This window comes from Equus przewalskii, chromosome 31 (assembly GCF_037783145.1).
Source record: "Equus przewalskii isolate Varuska chromosome 31, EquPr2, whole genome shotgun sequence".
Classification (NCBI taxonomy): Eukaryota; Metazoa; Chordata; class Mammalia; order Perissodactyla; family Equidae; genus Equus; species Equus przewalskii.
The window spans coordinates 5,730,931-5,755,774 of NC_091861.1; the positions used below are offsets into that span (position 1 = coordinate 5,730,931).

The 24,844-nt window shown below is 38.3% G+C and overlaps 1 protein-coding gene across 8 annotated transcripts in view; it reads right to left on the reverse strand.

The window, feature by feature from the left end:
- The window catches only part of SMYD3 (SET and MYND domain containing 3), a 682,473-nt gene that overhangs the window by 493,106 nt on the left and 164,523 nt on the right, over positions 1 to 24,844 (reverse strand). For all 8 annotated transcript variants that reach the window (XM_070602604.1, XM_070602603.1, XM_070602608.1 and 5 more), the window contains 2 exons: positions 2,201 to 2,308; positions 584 to 641 (listed from right to left, as the gene is read on the reverse strand). In XM_070602604.1, coding sequence (XP_070458705.1) covers positions 584 to 641; positions 2,201 to 2,308 — 166 coding nt within the window. The remainder of the gene's footprint in view (positions 1 to 583; positions 642 to 2,200; positions 2,309 to 24,844) is intronic.

Below are 24,844 nucleotides of genomic sequence, written 5' to 3' on the forward strand. Positions count from 1 at the left end.
ACTTTGGGGTTGAAGTAATTTGCAACAATGAAGAGGATCTGTGCCAATAAATAAACCCTACATTTACTTCACACTTTTTGGAAAGCCTTTCAGTGTTCCCAAGTAGCTTGGCCACCACCATGGTGGTTCAGAAGAACACCACTCAATGCTGTCAGAGAGCATAAGTCATATGTACCTTCTGCTTTCCTTATTATCTAAAGGACCAGTGAACCTAAATGTTCCCGGGAATCCCCGTTCACATCACTGTTCCCTGACATCAAAAAGAAATCAAAAGTGGGAGGAAGGGAGGAACAGAGGGAGAAAAGAAGAAAAACTATTCTGTCTACTGGACTAAAGGCTACAGTCCCCTCCCTGCCTACCCTGGACACCTTTATGGTACTTTACAAATTCTTATATGGCCAAAACTACCCTGGAATAAATTAAATAAGCTAATGTGCCAGTGGTATTTAAAAACATGAAAAGTTTTGTTAGATTTGCCTCACATAATAAAGAGACAGAAAAGCAAAGTTAAAAGTAAAGCAATTCACTAGCTCAGCAAATAAGTGAGAGGAATTTTCTAAGATGCTGATAATCAATCACTTACTTGACTCCAGATCATAAAATGAGTAAAGCTTCTCCGATTCGGAGGGTGTTTCTTCCATCTATGAAGTAAAGGGGGAGAACAGCAAAAACAATTTCAAGTATTCCAATATATAAATGAATCTTTAGATATTTAAATGAAAGTTTCTTAAAAAGACAATTTTCTATATATTCCCTCTCTTCAACATTTTCTTAGAGTTGAATTATTTAATCGGTAACAATTTTAAAGTAAAATCTAAGTTGTGACTTAACCCACCAGTTTAATTCCCAAATACAAAACTCTTTTACAAAAAATTTTCAAATTCTTCCCCCATCTCTACCCACAAACTTGTAATGACTGTAAGAATTTTACTACTAATTATTACAGAGAAGCAGAAATGGAAGAATAAAAATAGGAATTTATGACAAACTGTGCAATATTGGGTGAGTGCCTTGACCCTGAGGAGTCAATTTCCTTACCTGAAATTTAGGAGTAATAACAGCACCCGGCTCACTGGGGGTGGTTGTGGGGAAGTAATGAGGCATATCATGTAAGGCAATCAGCACAGGCGCTGGACACAGTCAGTGAGCAATAGGAGGCAGCTCTTATTCTAACTGCTTTGTGCTAGATTTTGATTTGGCAGGTCAGGGATGCAGACTGAGAACTACTACCTCAGGTGATTCTGAAGCAACTCATTTCTGCTCTAACAGTGGATCTCCTTCTTTTCAATATTAAAAAGGTAAAAAAATGCTCAGACTCAAATACAATGGCAACTATACTTTTATCATCCAGTGATTAAGGAAATGCATAAGGACAAAGTTGATCTAAATTTATAAATGCTTTGAAATAAATTTTTATTTTTTGGTTCACCACAACATATACATCTGAAAATAGTAGTAAGTAGATGTGACAGATGTTATATACTCAGTCCAAAGACAATGCCCATTTGGTATTCCAAATCCAGTTTTTTAATTGAGATATAATTGACTTATAACATTGTATTAGTTTTAGGTGTGTAATCATACTTTCACATTATTAAAGCCCTTTATTATAAAACTTTATAGCCAAAAAAAGTCAATAAACAACAGATAGAATGGAGATGGAGCCTGAAATTGTTGGAGAAAAAGATAATTCATGCTAAAGCTTGGCAAAAAAATCTAGAAAGCGTCAACAGAGGAGAATTTCACAGAATCCATTAGAGTAGGAAAAGGGACTGAAGAAATAATTTCAATGAATCTTGGCTATTAAAAAAATATATAAGCACTCTTCCATGTAAGATTAATTATCATCTAATTAAATTTCTCACTTGAAGAGGCAACTGAAAAAATTATATTCTTGCCCTGGGCATTAATTCACAGTAGAAAAGTAATAAAGGCAACATAATAGATATTACTAACATCTCCTGCCCCAAATATAGGACCTTCTGTCTCTATTTCCAGGAGATCATAGGCCTTCAGAGAGGGGCCATGCACTTCATCGCTGCCACTGATGCTGGGATTAATAGGAAAAGAGCAAGTTTTTGTCTTAAGATACTCCCTGAAATAATCCACCTTCTACTTTAACATGGGTTTAAATTCAGCCTTAAATAGGAGTTGTTTAAAAATTAAAACCCCAAGCATGTTTCACAAGTTTTATACTCACAAGTTTGAAAACAACTCTGCCAAGAAGTCGCACAGAGTCTGGAGGATATCTGGGTTTGCAGCTTTTAAGGCATTTGCATTCCCGCTTGTGGTCCTGCCAAGCTTTTTTCTGTACAGACAAAAGTGAGGAGGGCATATGAGACATAAAAATTTAACTTCCATTTAAACTGGTTTTGAACATTGAGAGTCATCACCATTAATTTAATTTCAACAGCCTAAATATAACTGCAAAATAGAACATGAAAGCAATATTCTAATACTGTTAATGATCTAGGAGACAGTCTTTTCCAAGTATGCAATTACCAGCCATGGACATTAAGAGCTTCAACGTTACCTTTGTCCTTTAATTTGCCCTCTGGTTATTACCTGGCTCGTGGAGTCCAATGAAAGGATTACTGGGGCTTAGTTAACAATTTATAACATAGCCCTTTAGCTGATTAAATAGAATTCAATAATAGACAGTGATTTTGAATACAAAAGGAAAATTTCCAAATTAGAAAGTAAAACACATGATTCGGAAAAATCAAAACAGGGCGGACAGCCTTCTGAATTTCTGTGCTGCTGTAACAAGTACAGAAATATCAGGAGGGCTAACATACCAAAAAATATAAAATCTTTTTGTTTTTGAAGACAACACAGAAATAGGTTATTAGCTACAATGATCAAATGTCCAGTTTGCCCAGGACTGTCTTGGTTTATACCTGTTGTCCTGGCTTAATTATTAATAGTGCCCCTATTAAAAGTGTTGGTTTAGATGATAAATTACACAGTCACTTAACCCATGATCCTAGCCATGTGCTGATGTGGCTGAAGAGACCAGTGAGCCTGTCACCAATCTTACAACAGTAGGGATAGGAGGACTAAAGGAAAGGACATTCTCTCCCTGCGTCTTGGGTGTTGGGTATGCCATGGCTTCCTTTACACGGGATTACTTCTATACAGAAATAAACTCCAGAGTATCTAATACTTAGCCCTGGTGAGTAGCTAATATGTTCTATTCCAGCTGAGAGCTGGAAGTTCCATCACTGAAAAACCTGATGCTCCTACACGTCTTATTTCAGAAATTGTAAACCTGCAACCCAACTTCTGGGCCTATAAAATCCCCCTAGGAGGCGCTCTTTTCTACTTACAGCACAATCAAAAGTTTCAAAAGAGGGGACGGCCCAGTGGCGCAGCGGTTAAGTGTGCACGTTCCGCTTCAGCGGCCTGGGGTTCGCCAGTTCGGATCCCGGGTGCAGACATGGCACCGCGTGGCAAGCCATGCTCTGGGAGGTGGCCCACATAGAAAATAGAGGAAGATGGGGACGGATGTTAGCTCAGGGCCAGTTTTCCTCAGAAAAAAAGAGGAGGATTGGCAGCAGTTAGCTCAGGGCTAATCTTCCTCGGAAAAAAAAAAATTCAAAAGAGCTGTAGCTTCTATGACTCAGATTCAAGTTTGCTCAAAAAGATTGCCTGTGGCGAGCTGTTGGGTGACAGCTTGGCCTGTCTGAAGCTATTTTTAAGTAACCCAAATCTTGAAGATACTGTTTACAAGGGGTACATCACTTCTTTCATTAACTTTACTGACGGCTGCTTCACTTCATTCCCTCTTTTCCACTATGGCAATGCTCTTAACATGATGTTTGTAATTTTTTTTAATATTTATACTTTATTCACTTCTAAACAAGACTGAATTGCTTCAAAGTAAAGATATGTATGAAACAAAATTGTAAAATTAAAAAGAGAAAATGTCATAATTATGGGGAAAAAAAGTCCTCTACCATTTACTTAACATCCTACAGTGTGTCAGTCATATGGCTAAGCAATTAACAGAGGACATTTCATCTGATTTTTATAGTAATCTGAATGGTAGCTATTATCCTTATATTAGAGATGAAGAAAGTAATGCTCAAGAGCTGGGATCTCAGCTACAGAAATACAAAAGGAGAGAGTAAAAATTCTTAGTATGCTAAACATGAGAGCTAAAGAATTACCACATTTGTGCATTACATTTATTTGAGTTGCCTTATAGGCAAGGCAAAAAAGGAAGCATAATCACTTACATAATTCTCATACGAAAAAAAACACATCACTTTACTAAGTATTAACTCACAGGAGGAATTTATTCCAAGAATACTAATCAACATACTGGACAATGTTTTCAACAACAGTTTACAACTATCATGGCTTTTCATAGTTACTTGTAAAGTCAGTACTCACTAAAAGGCATAATATTAAAATACAACACAGTGAAAGAAAATGTTTCTATTGTTCAAGGGGCCAGTCTCGGACTTGCAATTAGCAATTACCAACATGTATAAGATGCCTAAAACAAATATGGTTCCATTGTCAAATAAGTTTGAAAAACACTACCTAATGTAGATCTTGCTTAGAGATTTGAAATATTTTAGGTTATGAAAAGTTATAAAAAGCTCTGCATTAAAGGAACTTGTATAAATTATTTAACAGAGTTTCTCATGATTGTTATCTGGACATCTTTGGGAACTTAGGTTGGACATACTGACTCAGATATACCTACATACTTTCCTTCATTTATCTGGTCTTTGAATGACAGTGGGTTACGTAAACAAATTTACAGTCATTTATACTGACAGGAAACTAGAGTGTTGATATTTTTGATTACTGACTGAAGGGAGAACCCTAACTTTGGTGGAAGAGTCTTCATTTGGTATTAAAAGTCAAGAAGCCTTATAGATACCCTGAATGGACAGGCTCTGTGGGCAGGAATGAACCACATAGTGCCACTGGGTCTCTGAGAAAGCAACTTTGGCTCTGCTCAAAGCCTGAGTAAGTGTCCAGCTGAAAAAAGACTGCACCTAGTAAAGTAAAGGAGACAGAATTTAGACCAAAAGATCTTCAGAGCAGATTTTAACCAATGCTTGTCTCAGCCACAAGAGAGCATCCATAACTCCTATGTTAAAACCAGTTTGAACAGCTCAGCCTCCTGGTAGCTTACGAGGGTGAGGCTAGGTAACAAACCAGTTGATCTCTTAGATAGAATTAAACATGCAGATTTTGGAGAATTCTTCTCAAAGTCAAAAATGACTTGAGGTCTTTAATATAACTAATATTGAGCTCTCATTTCTCAACAGTAATTAAAAACTAGACAATATGTTTTTTAAGGCTACTTGTAGATCTTTGCATGAATACATTGGACAACATACTTATCTTCCCATTTGCTTCAGCAAAAAGATGTTCATTCTTTTCATCCAAAAGCCAAATCAGATCATGTAGGTATAAATATAGAAAGCAATCATGCCGCTGAAATTAATCTATAATATAATGTCAACTTTACAGCCTACTGTATGTCTTAACATGATATTAAAAACTATGTTTGAAAAAGTTGTTAGGATTTATCATTTACCTTCACACATCACATCTTACCATAAGGCTTACTAATATAAGCATACCACAGAAAAGGCAAACAAAGAAATCTTTTAAGCAACTGCGTTAGACTTTGAAGCAAAACCTCACTATCATATGAGAACATTAGGCATTATCTTCACTCTACAAACTTTAACCTCAGTCTAGACCTTAACAGCACATTCTCAAAGACAACCTTCTTCATTTACTTTTTCTTATTCTATTACTGCAAATAAAGGATGTAATCAAGATTTTATTCACAATACTGGCTGTAATGTTTTCTGTTCTCATAGTTGAAAATTAACAATGATATACAATAAGCACAAATTAGCATGCGAGGCAAAGGAAATTAAAGTATTGCATTAAGAAACAAAGACAGGAGACAGTTTTAGATGGGAAAGCAGGAGATGAAGACATCTATGACTCAATTTCACGTATCAGTACCTGCATGACTCAAAAAACAACTTTAGAATCTATATATTGCCATGTGTTTTTCAGTATATATAATGATTCAGAACATAAAATAATTAAACCAGTGGTTCTCATGAGGGGAATCCCAATCTTGAGGATTCTTTGGGAAATTTATGGGAGTATCTCTGTTGTCACAATGCTTGGGGAGTACCATGGGCACTTACTGGTCAGGAACCAGAGATGCCAGACACCCTATGTATGACAGTTCCATATGGTGATGAATTTTTCCAAACCTAATGACTTTTAAATGTCCCATCAGACATTCTATGAAGGTGACAAACTTGTTTATAATTATCTGAGCCTAGAACTAAATCTCCTTTTAGATATAAAAACAAAGAGTTGGCTTTGTACATACTCTTAATAGCACTGAATCTCCTAGGTAAATCAAGGGAAGACTGCATTTTAAAAACTTTAGCTAAGGTTATTCAATATATTTCATAAAATCATATCATTGAAGGCAATACCACTTGTAATATAGTCATGCACAGCATAACGATGTTTCAGTCAAGAACACACTACATATATAACGTGATCCAATAAGACTAGTACCATATGGCCTAGGTGTGCAGTAGACTATACAATCTAGGTGTGTGTAAGTACACACTATCATGTTCGCACAACAACGAAATCACCTAAAGACTCATTTCTCAGAACTTATCCCATTGTTAAGCGAGGCATAACCACATTTGAGATACCAATATAAAACATCTTCTGATCTGCATTTCATACTTCCCTTCTCCAGTGACTCTGTATGGGTGCAAGTATATGACTTGCTAATTATGTATTCTAGTCTAGTCACACCTAAGCATTTACATATTAAAATACATCTTATTTTAAGTTGTTTTAATTTTCTTTCTCCTTTATACTCCAGTAATGGCATTATATTGATATTGAATATTGAAAATATATAACTAGGTAGATTGTATTACCTATGGAATTTCATTTCAAGAGAGTAGAGAAGACAAGAAAAGTATTTGTCATAGAAAGTTAGAGTTAGGTCTGAGAGAGCTGAAAACCCCAGATCTAGAACCCAGCTATACAGTTATACACACCACACATACACATAAATATATATATTTTAGATGCACAGCCTGGGGCCCAGTCCAGAGATTCTGACAGTACTGAAGGGAGAGGATCAGGTTCTGAATTGTTTTTAATCACTGCGGAGGATTTTATGTGTAGATAAGGTTGAAAAATCACTGAGCCAGACCAAATTACAAAGGAGTTTATCATATATATTAAATAGATGAAACAACAAAATACTAGTCTATAAAATCATGGAACAATCTCCCTAGGAATGAACATTTTATAATACTGAAATGAGGAAAGCATTTCTAAACAAGACATAAAACCCAGAAACCATGAAGGAAAAGATGTATATATTAAACTGTATAAAAATAAATAACTTTTGTACATAAGGGGAAGAAAACCTAATACCAGAAACAAGTTTGAAAGATAAAGGACAAACTAGAAAAACAAAATCTAAAACACATATACAGACAGTGTTAAATGTCTCCAACATTGAAGGTCTTACAAATAACTAAGAAAAGGATGAATACCTCAAAAGAAAAAAAAGGTAAAGGACAAGAATGGGAAATTCATACTAAAAGAGAAAAACAAATACAAACCACACCAGTGAAAAGAAATTTTAACAAAAACAAGATAACATAAGTGACCCATAGTTTGGCAAAGATGAATGAAACTAAAAAACAAGATAACATAAGTGACCCATAGTTTGGCAAAGATGAATGAAACTAACAGTACAGTCATGCACCACTTGACAATGGGGTATGTTCTGAGGAATGTGACTTGCTGGTTGGTGTCCTGGGGCATGTTTCATCCTTCACAGCCTTTCAGCGGCCCTTGGGGTTTCAGGTTTAGAGCAGAAGTTGGTAAAGTATGTTGTTTTGGTGCCTCATAAGTCTTTCGTAATAGTAGGTGGCTCCGGCTTCTTGTTTTCCCGTTCCGGCATTCCACAGGGCAGTACCCACTTAAGCCTCAAGCACGCAGATCCTCTAGACTGTCCAACCTCTAGAATCTTTTAATTGGCTTCTGTGGCGTGACCTGCCCCTGGTTCTCCTTCCACCTCTCTCACCATTTTTTAAAAAGTTATCCTTTGCTGGTTCTCTTTTTACCTGTTGAATGGCAGTACTCCCCTGCCCCGCCTTGACTTGCCTGCCTGTGTGCCAACAACACCCAAAGCTTCATCTCCAGCCTGGCCCTTTCTTCTGAGCTCCAATCCCATACTTTCTACGGATTAATAAAAATCTTGGCTTGGAGAGGAAGATCCAAGAAGGCGGCGTGAGCAGACTTCTTTGTCTCTCCCCCTTTGAATCTATAACTAATTGGACATTCACCGCTTGACAAAGGATATCTATATAGCATCTCAAGACATCGGAGAGACCCACACTGCTATACATCGGAGGGCGGATGGACATCCCTCCGGGAGGAGGCGGAGATGGGTGAAAACTCTCCGACCCTGACTCACAAACAGCCTAAAGCCTGCGGGCAGCTTTCTCCCTGCAGACGCCCCCAGAACATCACCACAAGCCAAGGGCAGGAGGGAACACACACCAGAGGAGCGACGGTGGAAACAGGTGAACAGAGCCCTACCTAAGCCCCCCGCAATTACACCTGAGCCCAGAGGGAAGGTCCAGAGTTACACACCAGAGGCCGGGGGGGAAAACCCCTGCCCGCCATAAGCGGAGAGGTCCCGCACAGTCTCCACAACGCCTGGGGGCTCTCCCAAACAGCACGCCAGCCCGCCAGCTGCCTTGGCAAGTTCCGCTGACCGGGCTCTAGCCCGGGAAGGGCTCAGGATAACCGGAGATCTCCTGGGAGAGGTCCGGGGCTGGGTGGAGCTCCAGCAGCTGGCAACGTGGCCTGGGGGAGAAACTCTGAAGTCCCGTCCCAGCAGCAAGCAGGGACTTTGCCTGCCATTATCGGAGAGGCCCCGCCCAGCCTCCACAACGCCGGGAGGGTTCCAAAGAGGAGAATCCCAGGCAGGGCAGCAGCCGACCAGCTGCCACTGAACTCAAGGTATCCAGCTATTCCCCAGTTACAGCAATGGGCTCCCCGAGATCCTAGGGGACAGGACTGGGGCTGGGTGGAGTTCCAGTGACCTGGCGCTGTGGCCCAGGGGGGAAACTCTACAGTCTCACAGAAGCCTCAGCGATAGCCTCTGCACAGCACTAGTAGAGAGCACCCGTCTAGCAAGCACAAGGCTGGAAGACCTTGGGACAAAAGTAGCATAGCTAGGTGAGCTAACCACAGACTGCAGAAGATGCCCATAGCTCTGCTGTGACCCATAGTGGACAAGCGAGATTTTGTGGGCGCCGACAGTGACAGAGCTGCAAATATAAGTGATCCTGCCCCTGGCCGCTGGGAAAGCCCATAAAACCGCTGCAAAACCTAAGGAGGGACCACATCTAGGTGGTCTGCAACAGTAGGCACGAGCAGCCTGAAGCCCCCCTGTGACGGCCTCCACAGCAGAAGAGGGAACGCATAGGATCACTGTGACTGTGTGGAGGGGCCCAGGCCCACTTAGCAACATATGATAGGGTTCCTGGTTGGAGCAGTATAAACAGCTGTCCCCCTACCACACCAGTAGAAACAAGTAGAAGCAGTAACTAAACTCTATCTCTATGCGGAGGCACAAATCTACACCATCAAGCAATATGAGAAAATATATTAAATCTCCAGAACAAAAGAAAAATGACAAACACACAGAAAACAATCCCAAAGACAATGAAATATACAACCTAAATGATGATGACTTCAAAACAGCCATCATTAAATAACTTAATGAGTTAAAAGAGAATTCAGATAGACAACTCAACGAGTTCAGGAGCTATGTCACAAAAGAGTTCGATACTATAAAGAAGAAACAAACAGAAATACTGGAAATGAAGAACACAATAGAGGAGACTAAGAAAAACCTAGACGCACTGAACAGTAGGGCCGATAATATGGAGGAAAGAATTAGCAATTTGGAAGACAGAAATATAGAAATGCTGCAGGCAGAGGAGGAGAGAGAGCTAAGACTAAAACGAAATGAAGAAACTCACCAAGAATTATCTGATGCAATTAGGAGATGCAACCTAAGGATTATAGGTAAACCAGAGGGAGAAGAGAGGGAGAAGGGGGCAGAAAGCCTATTCAAAGAAATAATGGCTGAGAACTTCCCAAACCTGGGGAGAGAAACGGAACTTCATGTGACAGAAGCCAATAGATCTCCAAACGTTATCAAAGCAAGTAGACCAACCCCAAGACATATAGTAGTGAAGCTAGCAAAAGTCAACAACAAGGAGAGAATACTAAGGGCAGCCAGGCAGAAGAAATTAACCTACAAAGGAACCCCCATCAGGCTTTCAGCAGACTTCTCAGCAGAAACTTTACAGGCTAGAAGAGAGTGGAATAATATATTAAAAAATCTGAAGGACAAAAACTTGCAGCCAAGAATTCTCTACCCAGTGAAAATATCCTTCAAATACGATGGAGAAATAAAAGCTTTCACAGATAAACAAAAATTAAGGGAGTTCATTGCCACCAAACCGCCTCTACAAGAAATGCTCAGGAAAACCCTCATTCCTGAAAAATCAAAAAAAGGAAAGGGACTACAAAACCAAGAGCAAAGGAGATAAGTAGAAGGACAACAACAGAGAGTAGCAGCTCTACATCAGAACAGACTAAACCATGGGACAAGAAACAAAGGAAATTGAAGAGAACCGGAAAACAAGACATAAAATGGTAGTGGTAGGCCCCCACATCTCAATAATCACTCTAAATGTAAATGGATTGAACTCCCCAATCAAAAGACACAGAGTGGCAGGATGGATCAAAGAACAAGACCCAACAATATGTTGCCTCCAGGAAACACACCTCAGCCCCAAACACAAACACAGACTCAGAGTGAAGGGATGGAAGACGATACTCCAAGCTACTAATGAACAAAAGAAAGCAGGTGTCGCTATACTAATATCAGACAAAGTAGACTTCAAAGTAAAACAGGTAAAGAAAGACAAAGAGGGACAGTATATAATGATAAAAGGGACTCTCCAACAAGAAGACATACCACTTGTAAATATATACGCACCCAACACAGGAGCACCAAAATTTGTAAAGCTACTCAACAGAACTAAAAGAAGACATCAACAACAATACTATAATAGTAGGAGACCTCAACACCCCAGTAACACCAATGGATAGAACATCCAGACAGAAAATCAACAAGTAAATTATAGAATTAAATGAAAAATTAGACCAGATGGACTTAATAGATATATATAGAACACTTCATCCAAAAACAGCAGGCTACACATTCTTCTCAAGTGCGCATGGAACATTCTCGAGAATAGACGATATTCTGGGAAACAAAGCAAGCATCAATAAATACAAGAGAGTTGAAACAATATCAAGCATCTTTTCTGATCACAATGCTATGAAACTAGAAATCAACTACAATAATAAAGCAGAGAAAGGTGCAAAAATGTGGAGACTAAACAACACGCTACTGAACAAACAATGGATCACTGAAGAAATTAAAGAAGAAATCAAATATTATCTGGAGACAAATGAAAATGAGAACATGTCATACCAAATCATTTGGGATGCAGCAAAAGCAGTCCTAAGAGGGAAATTCATCGCAATACAGGCTCACCTCACAAAACAAGAAAAAGGCCACATAAGCAACCTCAAATGACAGCTAACAGAATTAGAAAAAGAAAAACAAACAAAGCCCAGAGTCAGTAGAAGGAGGGAAATAATAAAAATAAGAGCAGAAATAAACGACATTGAAACTAAAAAGACAATAGAAAGGATCAATGAAACAAAGAGTTGGTTCTTTGAAAAAATTAACAAAATCGACAAACCCTTGGCCAGACTCACTAAGAAAAGAAGAGAGAAATCTCAAATAAATAAAATTAGGAATGAGAGAGGAGAAATCACAACAGATACCAAAAAAATACAAGGGATCATAAGAGAATACCATGAAAAACTAAATGTCAACAAATTGAACAACCTAGAAGAAATGGACAAATTACTGGACTCTTACAACCTCCCCAAACTGAACCAGGAAGAAATGGAGAATCTGAATAGGCCAATCACAAGTAAAGAAATAGAACCAGTAACCAAAAACCTCCCCAAAAATAAGAGTCCAGGACCAGACAGCTTCTCTGGAGGATTCTACCAAACATTCAAAGAAGATTTAATACCTATCCTTCTCAAACTATTCCAGAAAATTGAGGAAGATGGAGTACTCCCCAACACATTCTATGAAGCCAACATCACTCTGATCCCCAAACCTGACAAGGACAACACAAAGAAGGAGAACTACAGGCTGATATCAGTGATGAACAAAGATGCAAAAATCCTCAACAAAATTCTGGCAAACTGAATACAGCAATACGTCAAAAAATTTATACACCATGATCAAGTGGGATTTATACCAGGGACACAGGGATGGTTCAACATCCACAAGTCAATCAACGGGATACACTACATTAACAAAACGAGAAACAAAAACCACATGATCATCTCAATAGATGCAGAGAAAGCATTTGACAAGATCCAACACCCATTTATGATAGAAACCCTCAATAAAATGGGTATAGAAGGAAAGTACCTCAACATAATAAAGGTCATATATGACAAACCCACAGCCAACATCATACTCAACAGACAAAAACTGAAAGCCATCCCTCTGAGGACAGGAACAAGACAAGCGTGCCCGCTTTCACCAATCCTATTCAACATAGTACTAGAGGTGTTAGCCAGAGCAATCAGGCAGGAAAAAGAAGTAAAAGGAATCCAAATAGGCAATGAAGAAGTAAAACTCTCACTGTTTGCAGATGGCATGATCTTTTATATAGCAAACCCCAAAGAATCCATAGGAAAACTATTAGAAATAATCAACAGATACAGCAAAGTTGCAGGGTATAAAATCAACATACATGAATCAGTAGCATTTCTATACACAAACAATGAACCAACAGAAAAAAACTCAAGAACTCAATCCCATTCACAATCGCAACGAAAAGAATAAAATACCTTGGGATAAATTTAACCAAGGAAGTGAAAGATTTATACAATGAAAACTACAAGACTTTCTTGAAAGAAATTGACGACAACATAAAGAGATGGAATGACATTCCATGCACATGGATTGGAAGAATAAACATAGTTAAAACGTCCATACTACCTAAAGCAATCTACAGATTCAACGCTATCCCAAACAGAATCCCAAGGGCATTCTTTACAGAAATTGAACAAAGAATCCTAAAATTCATATGGGGCAAGAAAAGACCACGAATTGCTAAAACAATCCTGAGTAAGAAAAACAAGGCCGGAGGCATCACAATCTCTGATTTCAAAACATACTACAAAGCTACAGTGATCAAAACAGCATGCTACTGGTACAAAAACAAGTGCACAGATCAATGGAACAGAATTGAAAGCCCAGAGATAAAACCTCACATCTATGGACAGCTAATCTTCGACAAAGGATCTGAGGGCCTACAATGGAGAAAAGAAAGTCTCTTCAACAAACGGTGTTGGGAAAACTGGACAGCCACATGTAAAAGAATGAAAATCGATCATTCTTTTTCACCATTCACAAAAATAAACTCAACATGGATCACAGACTTAAAGATTAGGCCTGAAACAATAAGTCTTCTAGAAGAGAATATAGGCGGTACACTCTTTGACATCAGTTTCAAAAGAATCTTTTCGGACACTATAACTCCTCAGATGAGGGAAACAGTAGAAAGAATAAACAAATGGGACTTCATCAGACTAAAGAGTTTCTTCAAAGCAAGGGAAAACAGGATTGAAACAAAAGAACAAGCCACTAATTGGGAAAACATATTTACAAGCTACTTATCCAACAAAGGATTAATATCCATAATATACAAAGAACTCACACAGCTTAACAACAAAAAACAAACAACCCGATCAAAAAATGGGCAGAGGACATGAACAGACATTTCTCCAAAGAAGATGTAAGTATGGCCAAGAGACACATGAAAAGATGTTCATCATCGCTAATCATCAGGGAAATGCAAATCAAAACTACACTAAGATATCACCTTACACCCGTTAGATTGGCAAAAATATCCAAAACCAAAAGTGACAAATGTTGGAGAGGTTGTGGAGAAAAAGGAACCCTCATACACTGTTGGTGGGAATGCAAACTAGTGCAGCCACTATGGAAAACAGTATGGAGATTTCTCAAAAAGTTAAAAATTGAAATACCCTATGACCCAGCCATCCCACTACTGGGTATCTACCCTAAGAACCTGAAATTAGCAATCCCAAGAATCCCGTGCACCCCTATGTTCATCGCAGCATTATTTACGATAGCCAACACGTGGAACCAACCTAAATGCCCAGAAACTTGACGACTGGATAAAGAAGATACGGTATATATACACAATGGAATATTACTCAGCCATAAAAAAGGACCAAATTGTTCCATTCGTATCAACATGGATGGACCTTGAGGGTATCATGTTAAGCGAAATAAGCCAGACAGAGAAAGAGGAGCTCTATATGACCCCACTTATAGGTGGAAGTTAACATATAGACATGGAGAACCGATCGGTGGTTACCAGGGAAAATGGGGGGTGGGGGGAGGGCATAAAGGGTGAAGTGGTGTACCCACAACATTACTAACAATAATGTACAACTGAAATCTCACAAGGTTGTAATCTATAGAAATCTTAATTAAAAAAAATAAAATAAAATAAAAATCTTGGCTTGGCACAGTGGGTTTTGACTTCAGATTCATCATGAACATACTTAAACCTCTCTCTCTTCCTCAGCAGGACGAGCTGCTGCTCCAGCTCTTCTGTCTTTTCTCTCGGCATCTCAGTCTCCTGGGTCAGCCGTGCCAGAGACCTCGGGGCTGCTTCTGCTGCTTCCCTCTCTCTCTCCTTCCTTCGACATGCCCTGCTCGTGCTGCTTTTGAAAGGATCTCTTAACTTTGTCCTTCTCTTCTTAGACTTTTTGCCGCTGACGTCATTCAGGCCTTTTTATCTTGCTTAAGGGGCCCTAACTAATCTCTCTGCCTCTCACTCTTTCCCTGGATCTCAACCCATTTTTAGAGACTGCCACTAGAGAGACATTTTTGTAAAAACCTGATCCCCAGCTTAAAAATGTCTGCTGATTCCCTCCTGCCTACTGTATAAACTCAAGGTTCTAACGTCTGGCATTTGAGGCCTCTGCAGGCCTCATCTCATGCTACTTCCCTGGAACTGGGTGACTGCTCGCATAGACTGTCAGTAACCTGAGGGGTGGAACCGTTTTCCTAGCACCTTGCACGGTGAACAGGAAGTTGCAGGGATTCAATCACTGGATGCTTTGACTCCTTTACACGGTTGCATTGTCACCTGCACTCTGCTTTTACGCCTTCACGTTAGTGCCTTGTTGATGTGTTTCGTCACACTACCAAAGCTCGGTGATATCTGAAGCACTGTCGCTATGACAGTAGCAAGTAAACGTAGGCAGGGCAAGTACATTCTCTGGGCAGGGAATTATTTGTGACACGCTCAGGTATTTTTGAGCCAGTCTGTAAAGCTGCCCACATATAGGAGAACACACAGGAGAGGTCCTTAAAGGCAGTGACAAGTCGGCAAGGCCTGGTGATGGCTGCTGTGAGTGTGTGAAAGAGTGTAAGCAGGGAGGTGGAAATCATCGTGTTCCTTGGGCTCCTAAGGTAGTGGACTTCTCCCTATGAGTCATCTTCACTCAACAGAGACAGTTTAGCTTTGAATAATCCTCAGCAGCAGTAGTTGAGTGGGCCCCTGCTATGTCAACACTGCTGGGTTTGATAATTAGATAATTAGAAGGATGTGATCAGATTTGGGAAATCCATTCCCGGAAGATACCCATGTGTTTGCTCATGATTGTCAGGCAGGCTTCTAGCCTTTCTTTGGAGCAATGATGATTGCCACAAAGATAATTTTTTTGTGCTGAAAATCTTTTCCTGACGTCAGTGTGGTCTGGATGATCTTTCTCACTTCTTACCTGCTCAAAGTCAGCACAGAGAAGCTTGCAAAGTCCTTGTATTTTGTGGAAATAAGGAATAATGTCCTATACAGCCATGTGTCACTTAATAAGGCGTATGTTCTGAGAACGGCATTGGTAGGTGATTTCATTGTTGTGTGAACATCATAGAGTGTACTTACTCAAACACAGATGGTATAACCTACTATATACCTAGGCTATACAGTACTAAGCTTATGGGACCACTGTCGTATTTGTAGTCTGTCACTGACTGAAACATCATTATGTAGTACATGACTGTATTGAGAGGAGGTCTAGGGTATAAAAAACTAGGGACTCTGTAGCCTTGTTTGTAGAATTGTAAATTGCTCTAATCTTTTTTTCTTTTTCCTCCCCAAAGCCTCAGTACACAGTGGTATATCCTAGTTGTAAGTCCTACTAGTTCTTCTATGTGGGATGCCACCACAGCGTGGCTTGATGAGTAGTGTGTAGGTCCATGTCCAGGATCCAAACTGGGATCCGAACCGGCAAACCCCAGGCTGTGGAAGTGGAACACGGGAACTTCACTACACTACTCCGCCAGCCACTGCTCTAATCTTTCTGATGGGTGTTTGGTAATGAACACCTAAATTTTTAATGTGCATAGTGTTGTCACAGAAATAATATTTATAAGGCAGTTAATCCTAACAAATTTAAATGACGTAGAGAAATAAGTTTAAGAATGCTCATAATACGTTTGGTTAAAATACTGATCCTTACCAAATATTGGTAAGAATTTTTCCAGCTTTTCCTAAAAGAAAAAGCTATTTTTGTCTTTCTCATTACACTTTTCCAACACTGTTTGAATTTTCTGCAAAGAGCATTTATTATATAGATATATAAATAAAAACAAATGTAATTATCTTTCTTATGTCTAGTAACTATGATTCGGGAAGAAGCATTTTTACACAAAAGAGACAGCAAAATTACTATTTAACAAACATAGCTTTTCAATACCTATTTTGGAAAATCTGGTTGTAACAAAGAATGGTTTATGCATTAATTTTTAAATTCTAAAAAAGACTTCAGGGAATTCTTTTGCAATACCAATGAAATCTTTTGTAGAGCAAAGACTCATTCACATTCAGTAAATTTTCATCAGTTTAGCTTTGCTATGTCTAGTTTTCTTAAAGAAGCGCACTACCAATTAGGTGCATCTTGCATGTAACAGGTGTTCAATAGATATCTCATGATTTATTCTAAAACCAGTACCATTTAGGAGATACAATTTATTATATATTTATCATTGACTATTTGAAATTAAGACCATCCACAAAGAACAGTAAAATCCCTAACAATTCTTTCTCTGACCAGTCTGAGATAGTCTTGATTGCTTAATTATAAAAGGACAGGATTGATGAGATGTTACAATATCAAAAGAAAATCAATTTACTTCTTTCTTATGCAAAATAACCTTTGCACTATTATCATAATATTTCCCTCCCCTTCTTGGACACAAAGACACTACAGCTCAACAACCCATTTAAATACTATTAAACATTGGATGTTGGTTGGAGTAAATTTTAGGGCAGCTTATCATTGTGTGGGATGGAGTATGGGAAGGGTCAACACATATTGAGCCCAGTTTGTGTAAAAAACATCTAATTCCTGACCTGGGCTCACAAGACATTTATTCTACAAAAGGAATGAACTCAATGATCTCTAAGGCAGCTTTTCAATGATAAAATCTATAGTTGTGATATCCATTCCTAACAAACAACTGAATTGTGTCAAAATAGGCTCGAAATCTGCCCATGTTAGGTTTACACAGAACTGAAAATTTGGAACACTATTTTCCTCAGATTTGAAGTCATCAAGGATGAAAAAACTGGCTTAAAATATGTATAAAATAAAATGAATTCTTTTAAGCCAGCTTACTCAACAATTTCATTTGTGATTAATAACTACCATTAATTGGGGGCCAGCCCTGTAGCCTAGTGGTTAGGTTCACGTGCTCTGCTTCAGTGACCCAGGGTTTCGCTGGTTCAGATCCTGGGCGCAGACCTAGCACCATGCATCAAGCCATGCTGAGTCAGCATCCCACATGTCACAACTAGAAGGAACCACAACTAAAAATATACAACTATGTAGTGGGGGCCTTTGGGGAGAAGAAGGAAAAATAAAAACAATTAAAAAATCTTTTTAAAAAGCTACCATTAATCGAACATCTTCTATGTGAAATATTGCCATGACAATTTTTTTTTTATCATATATTCATGACTCCCTCCACTCACAATCATCTACAGAGATTTGCTACAGGCAAAACTTAGGATAGTTGAGTTCCATGCAACTTGCAGGAAAAAAAAGAGAACCAAGTTTTCCATTCACTTCCAGACTGCTTAACAGTAAATAAACAATACCTTCTCCTTTATGCCTCAAATGTAGTCCAATAGTGAATTACAGGCTGACATATGCATGAAGATCTGAAAAGCCACAATCCAGGGGAAAAAACTAGGAGGTAAAGCAGGTTGACTAACAGCTACAGTTGACTGACAGGTATTGATTAAAATCTTGCATAAAATCTCCTTAGGGCATGCCAGAGACCCAGTGATAGACGTTCGACTTATCACTTTAAAAGCTTACCAAACGCTAAATCAAATGTAGAACAAGAGCACCTTCGGACTAGTCTTAATCAAATTAGCCAGATAGGGCCAAGCAGAAAGGAGTGAAACAGGAGGACGGTCACAGGGCATGAGGTCGACAGAAGAAAAGAAACAAGCATAAATTATTACTTCCTAGGAAAATGGAAATTACAGACTTTTGGTTAACTGAGGAACCATATGAGGCAATAATAACATTACTACCCCAAAGTAAATCCATCAACATCCAGTGTAGGGTTCAGGTCATATCCATTCTGCTACCTGTTTGTGTAAAGTGTTACACAGCCACACACATCAGTTTACACTCACTCATGTCATACTGTGACAACAGAATTGAGTAGTTATGACAGAAATCCTACAGCCCACAAAGCCTAAAATATTTATTATCCAGCCATTTATAGAAAAAGTTTGCCAACCCGATCTAGTGAGAGATCATATCAAGATGGGATTTGCTAATTGATATATTTTAGCTGGAAGGACAAAATAAATCATTCACCTCTACAGACTTCCAATCTTCTTTGAAAGAAATTTGCAGGCTAAATTAATCAAAACGTCAATGCCAACTTCTACTTGAACATGGTGGATGGGGCACATGCATTTTATCTCCCCAACATAAGTAATTATCAATTTTTAACTTCCAAAGTGAATTAGAAGGGCCTTCAATGAATGTGGGGTTTAACCTCATTTCTCTAAGTCAGAAAGTGAGAGTAAGAGGACAGGCTGCAGAAACAGGGCGGAAGAGGCTACCGCAAAGGGCAGTTACCTTCAAACTCTTTTCTGAGACGGGAGTTAACCTGCCAAGCAGAACTGCAACAAGGCTCTCGAATCAAAGACTAAATGCCAACTGAGAATGGGATTTAAAAGCGGCTGAAAAAAAGAATTAACCAAAGTCTGTAACCAAGAATCTCAAAACACCTCCTTACTCTTGGCATGACTTTTTGAATAAGCAGTGGAGTGTTAAAATGGAGTGTTAAAATATCTCTGATCGAGACCATTGCTTCTATTTGGTCTTCCTGCCTCCACTCTTACCCTCCTGTAAGTTTCCTCAAACTGTAGTCTCATTCTTTGAGTGGCTTAAAGGTTGTAATCACTTTATCACAGAGAAAGAAATGTGATCTATGCACACTTAACGGCTTTGCAATAAGCAATATTTTTAAACAATTTATTAGGAGAGAATTTACATTACAACATAATATACCCATTTTAACAGTACATTTTGATGACTTTTAACAAATACATATATTTTTTGATGAGTTTTGACAAATGTATATATATATATATATATCCATGTAACCAACACCAAAATTAAGATATTGAATATGTCATTACTCCCAAAAATTCCTTTGTGCCCCTTAACATTCAAGCTCTACAACCCTTACAATCAGTGGTCTCTATCAGAGATTAGTTTTGTCTGTTCTAGAACAGCACTACTACTTTCCATCTGGCTTGATTCCCTCATTACAATGTTTCTGAGATTCACTCACGTTGCTGCATGTATCAGTACTTCATTCCTTTCTATGGCTGAGTATGTAATAGTACATTGTGTGTGTAAATATATATGTGTGTGTGTACATATATACTCTACCTAGGAGTAGAACTGCTGAATCACTTGGTAAGTGTATGTTTAACATTATTAGAAACTACCGAACTTTTCTAAAGGAGTTGTACCACTTTATATTCCCACCAGCAGTGTTTGTGGTTCTAGTTGCTCCATAGCCTTGTCAGCAATTGGTGTGATTAGTCTTTTTTATTTGAGCCTTTCCAATGGGTATGCAATGGTATCTCATTGTGGTTTTAATTTTCACTTCTCTGATGACTAATGATGTTAGGCAGCTTTTACTATATATCTTATTGAAGCATCCATTCATATCTTTTGTCCATTTTACAGAGTTATTTTACTATTGAATTGTAAACATTTTTTAAAAATTCCAGATACAATTCCTTGGTCAGATATATATGTATTGCAAATATTTTTTCCAAGAATGCTGTCTGCCTTTTCATTTTCTTAATGATGTCTTTCAAAGAGAAGTTTCAATTTTGATGAAGTCCAGTTTATCAATATTTCTTCTATGATAGGTGCTTTCTGTATCCCGCCTGAGAAACTTTATCTACCCCAGGTCCAAAAATTTTCTCCTAAGGTTTCTTCTAAAAGTTTTATGGGTCTTTGGGGCCGGCCCCATGGCTGAGTGGTTAAGTTCGCGCGCTCTGCTCTGGTGGCCCAGGGTTTTGCTGGTTCGGATCCTGGGCGCGGACATGGCACCGTTCATCAAGCCATGCTGGGGCAGCGTCCCACATGCCACAACTAGAAGGAACCACAACTAAAAAACATACAACTATGTACCGGGGGTGTTTGGGGAGAAAAAGGAAAAATAAAATCTTTAAAAAAAAAAAAAACTAATACAATGTTATACATCAATCATATTTCAACTAAAAAGAGGAAACAGAAATACAATTATAGACAGATTATTTAGAGATAACGTAATTTTTAAAAATCTAATTCAAACCAACAAGTACCACTAATGAATGTATTCATTCATACACTCAACAAATTATGCTCCATCTGCAGCAGAGAACACCACACAGAGCACACCCTTGATCAAGGCGCCTGACCATCCACATGCAGAAGAGGCAATGAGACCAGTAATTAAGATAATTAAATTTCTGTATCATAAAGGAGGGACATAAACTACTCTCAGGGGTTTAGGGAAGGAGGGACTGACATTTCATCTGAGTTCTAAGGGATAAACAGAAGTTCAGCGGTTATAGGGAGAGGTCTGGGTCCAGGCCCAAGGATTTATGTAGCCAAAGGCCCAGAAGTAAAAGTGTGGCAAAGACGTTGAGTTTGAATTTCCTCCTGAGTGAAAAGAGGGCCAGGGTTTTAAGCTGGTGAATGACAGATCATGTTTACATCTAGAATAAAATAATCACCCCAGCTCCAGGGTATAAAATAGAATAAAAGCTGGCAAGAGTGTAGTTAATCCAGGAGAGAGATCATGGTAACACATACAAAAGTAGTGGTAGAAAAGCTAGAGAAAAGTGAAACCATTCAGAACTTTAGGTGGTAAAACCAGCAGGACATAGTGACTAACTGGATGTGGGGCCAAGGAAAGATATAAATCAGAGATGAAGACACCCTGACAACTCAAACTGCTGAGTGGTAAAATTATTCACTGAGGTTGAAAAACACGAAGGAAAGCAGGTATGGGGGAAGAAAATGCACTCAGGTTTAGATACATAGCACTTGATATGCCCGTGCAACAGCCAGGTGGAAGTGCCTGTAAGATATGGGTCTGGTGCTCAGGAAAAGGCAGGAGGCCGGAGACGGAGTCTCAAGAAGGATTAATATACAGATGCCAACTGAAGTCATGGAAGTGGACACAATCAGTCAGCAGGTGAATGTAAAGTAACAAAAGAAAATCTCAGGACCCCAGATGTTTTGTAGAAATCGAAAATGTAAATATCATCAAATAATTTTAACGTTTATACACTATTCCCTTTTTGTTTACAATTAAATATGAAGCCAATTTCTCTACAGAACGCTCTGTGCATCTCCTATCAGTCGATAACAAAGGGCTTGGCTTTCTTCATTATCACCACTTTGAGTACGATAATTCTAGAAACCAACTTATTAAATCACCCTCATAAGTGCTTACTAATGTGGGATTCATCAAAAATGATTCAAATCATTCTACAGCTAAGCATAAAATGTAAACCCAAAAATATGATTCACATTTTTAAAGAGGTCTATAATTATCAACATAAAATAGAGCCTCTCTCTGTTAATATAGTACTCTTTAAAAGAATATAAACTGCAATTTGATGCAGTACCCAGCCACTTATTTTGCTTAGCAATTAATCCAGTTATAAATGTAGATATTATGAATCAAATTAAATCTAGCAGAGGTGAAATAATAATTGGTAAACTTGCTTGAAATTGGTTAACTTGCTTTCAGTATTGCAAATTTTGAGGATGCTTTTTTATAAGAAAACTTAGCCTGCTCCTCTTCTTTGATCTCATAATCATCTGTGATGCTTTGATTATGCCCATATAGAAATAAGACTGGTTCCATATATAATCCCTCTATTATATTATATGATACCTCATAATAAGGCATATATAGAGGAATACACAGCACCTGACGACAAAATATATTGATCAGTATCAGAAACAGTACTGTACACAGCAGTAAATAGTACTGTACACAGGAGTAAATATATATATATACACACACACACTATATGAAGCACAGACTAACGATTTGGTTTGTATCCTCCACTCAGACAACAAACACACAGACATTACCTCTGGAAAGTAGTACTAGGAATGGGGTAAGGAAGCTAGAGGAAAACCTTTACATTTTATTCTATATTGTTTTAATTTTTATAATGCAAATGTATCCTTGTATTGCTTATGTTTAAAATGAAATGTGAAAACCAATGGCACTGATACCATGCTTATGGGCACAAGGGACATTATACCCTATAATACCTCAACAGTCTCTCGCAGACAACAGATGCCACGGCCCCACATGTCAAATCTATGCTAGTGAACCAAAGATATATCCCCCTAGGCTAAACATATTATAGATTTTATGCTACAAATTACATCCTCGACTTCAATTTCCATTCCAAGTGCTTTTGCCTCCTGTTCATTACTGTTCATAGTTTGGTTTGTCAGTTTAATTTTGTCCTGCTTTGTAGGTATCCACAATAATTACAATGTTTAATGCTGTACCTTAAAGTTGAGCTAAACAGAGCAGTTTAAATGCATATGTTCTGGCCAATCTCTGACTCCCACCCCACCTTCACACACACACACCCATCCTCCAAATACAAGCAAGCATATGCACTGGCTGGTGTTATATATGCTATCTTTCTCCTAACTGGCTATTTTCCCATTACCTTCTACAGTGTCTCTGACGATGGCATTTTACTGATGCTACAGTAAACAGCTAATGTATGTGGTAAAAATACATGCACTATCATGAATCAAAATGACAGACCCACCTACCAAACTCCCCCTATTCATTCTAATCCGATAATGGGTTTTCTTTCTCCTAGAGTGTACTACAAAATGAAGCAGCAGCATTGGGGAAAAAACAGGGGAAAATAAAAGTAAATGTTTGAATCACTGAGAATAGAAATTCATCTAGAACATTTGTGTCAAGAAATATGGTAATTGGCCAGTTCTATATGTAGTCTTCTTAACATGAAGTTCCCTGAAACATGTAGCTCAGTTTCACATGAATAAACTAGCTAAAAAACATCACCACAGAACAGTCTTTCTAAAATTTATATTATAGAAAAAGCATGTATTTGTTTTTATTTCTTGCTTTTTGTTATCATTATTGCTACTGATCTTACATAAATCTGGTATCTTTCAAACTCTAACAGAATTTTTGGTTTACAAAATGAGGTAAAAATAATTCAATTACTTTTCACATTCCTTATTTTTATTAGGAAAGTGGTATTTCTAAACTTCTATTTTTGTATTTTTTGTTTTGTGTTCCTAGAGGATAGAATGTATCCGCATTAAAAATAAAATAAAACAAAAAGCCAGGAAAAAAGGGGAGAATACAATAGAAAATGGAAAACTACACCTACTAGAATGTTACAGCAAGAATAAAATTTAGAGTTAGAAGAGAAACTAAACGTCTGGATTCTGACTACCTAGGTTCATTTCCCAAACTCCAGACCCTACAAGCTGTTGGATGTTTGGCAGGTTGCTTGCCATTCTATCCCTCAGTTTCCTAATTAGTCAAATGAGCACAAAAACAATACCTAATCCTCTGAAGTTACTTATGAGAGTACACAGAATAAAATAGTGCCTGGCACATACTCAACATCTATTAAATATTAGCTCTTATTAGTAGTACAGATTAGGAAACTAAGGCCCAAAGAGTTTCTGGGATAATTTTACTAGCTAATGGCAGAAGTGTCGTTAGAACTTGGGTCCTGTGACTTTTTTGTATGTTTTGCTTTCTATTCTGTTAAGACGACTCTATTGATAGTTTGGAGAAATTACTTTCAAAGGAAAAAGTAAGATAGCAGAAAATCCCTCAGATAAGCATGGCCTACATTTAAAAGAAGAAAAGGAGGAACCCTGGGTGTATGCACACACATACATACACACAGACCCCAAAATAAGAAACAAGAAGGATGAGTGGTAC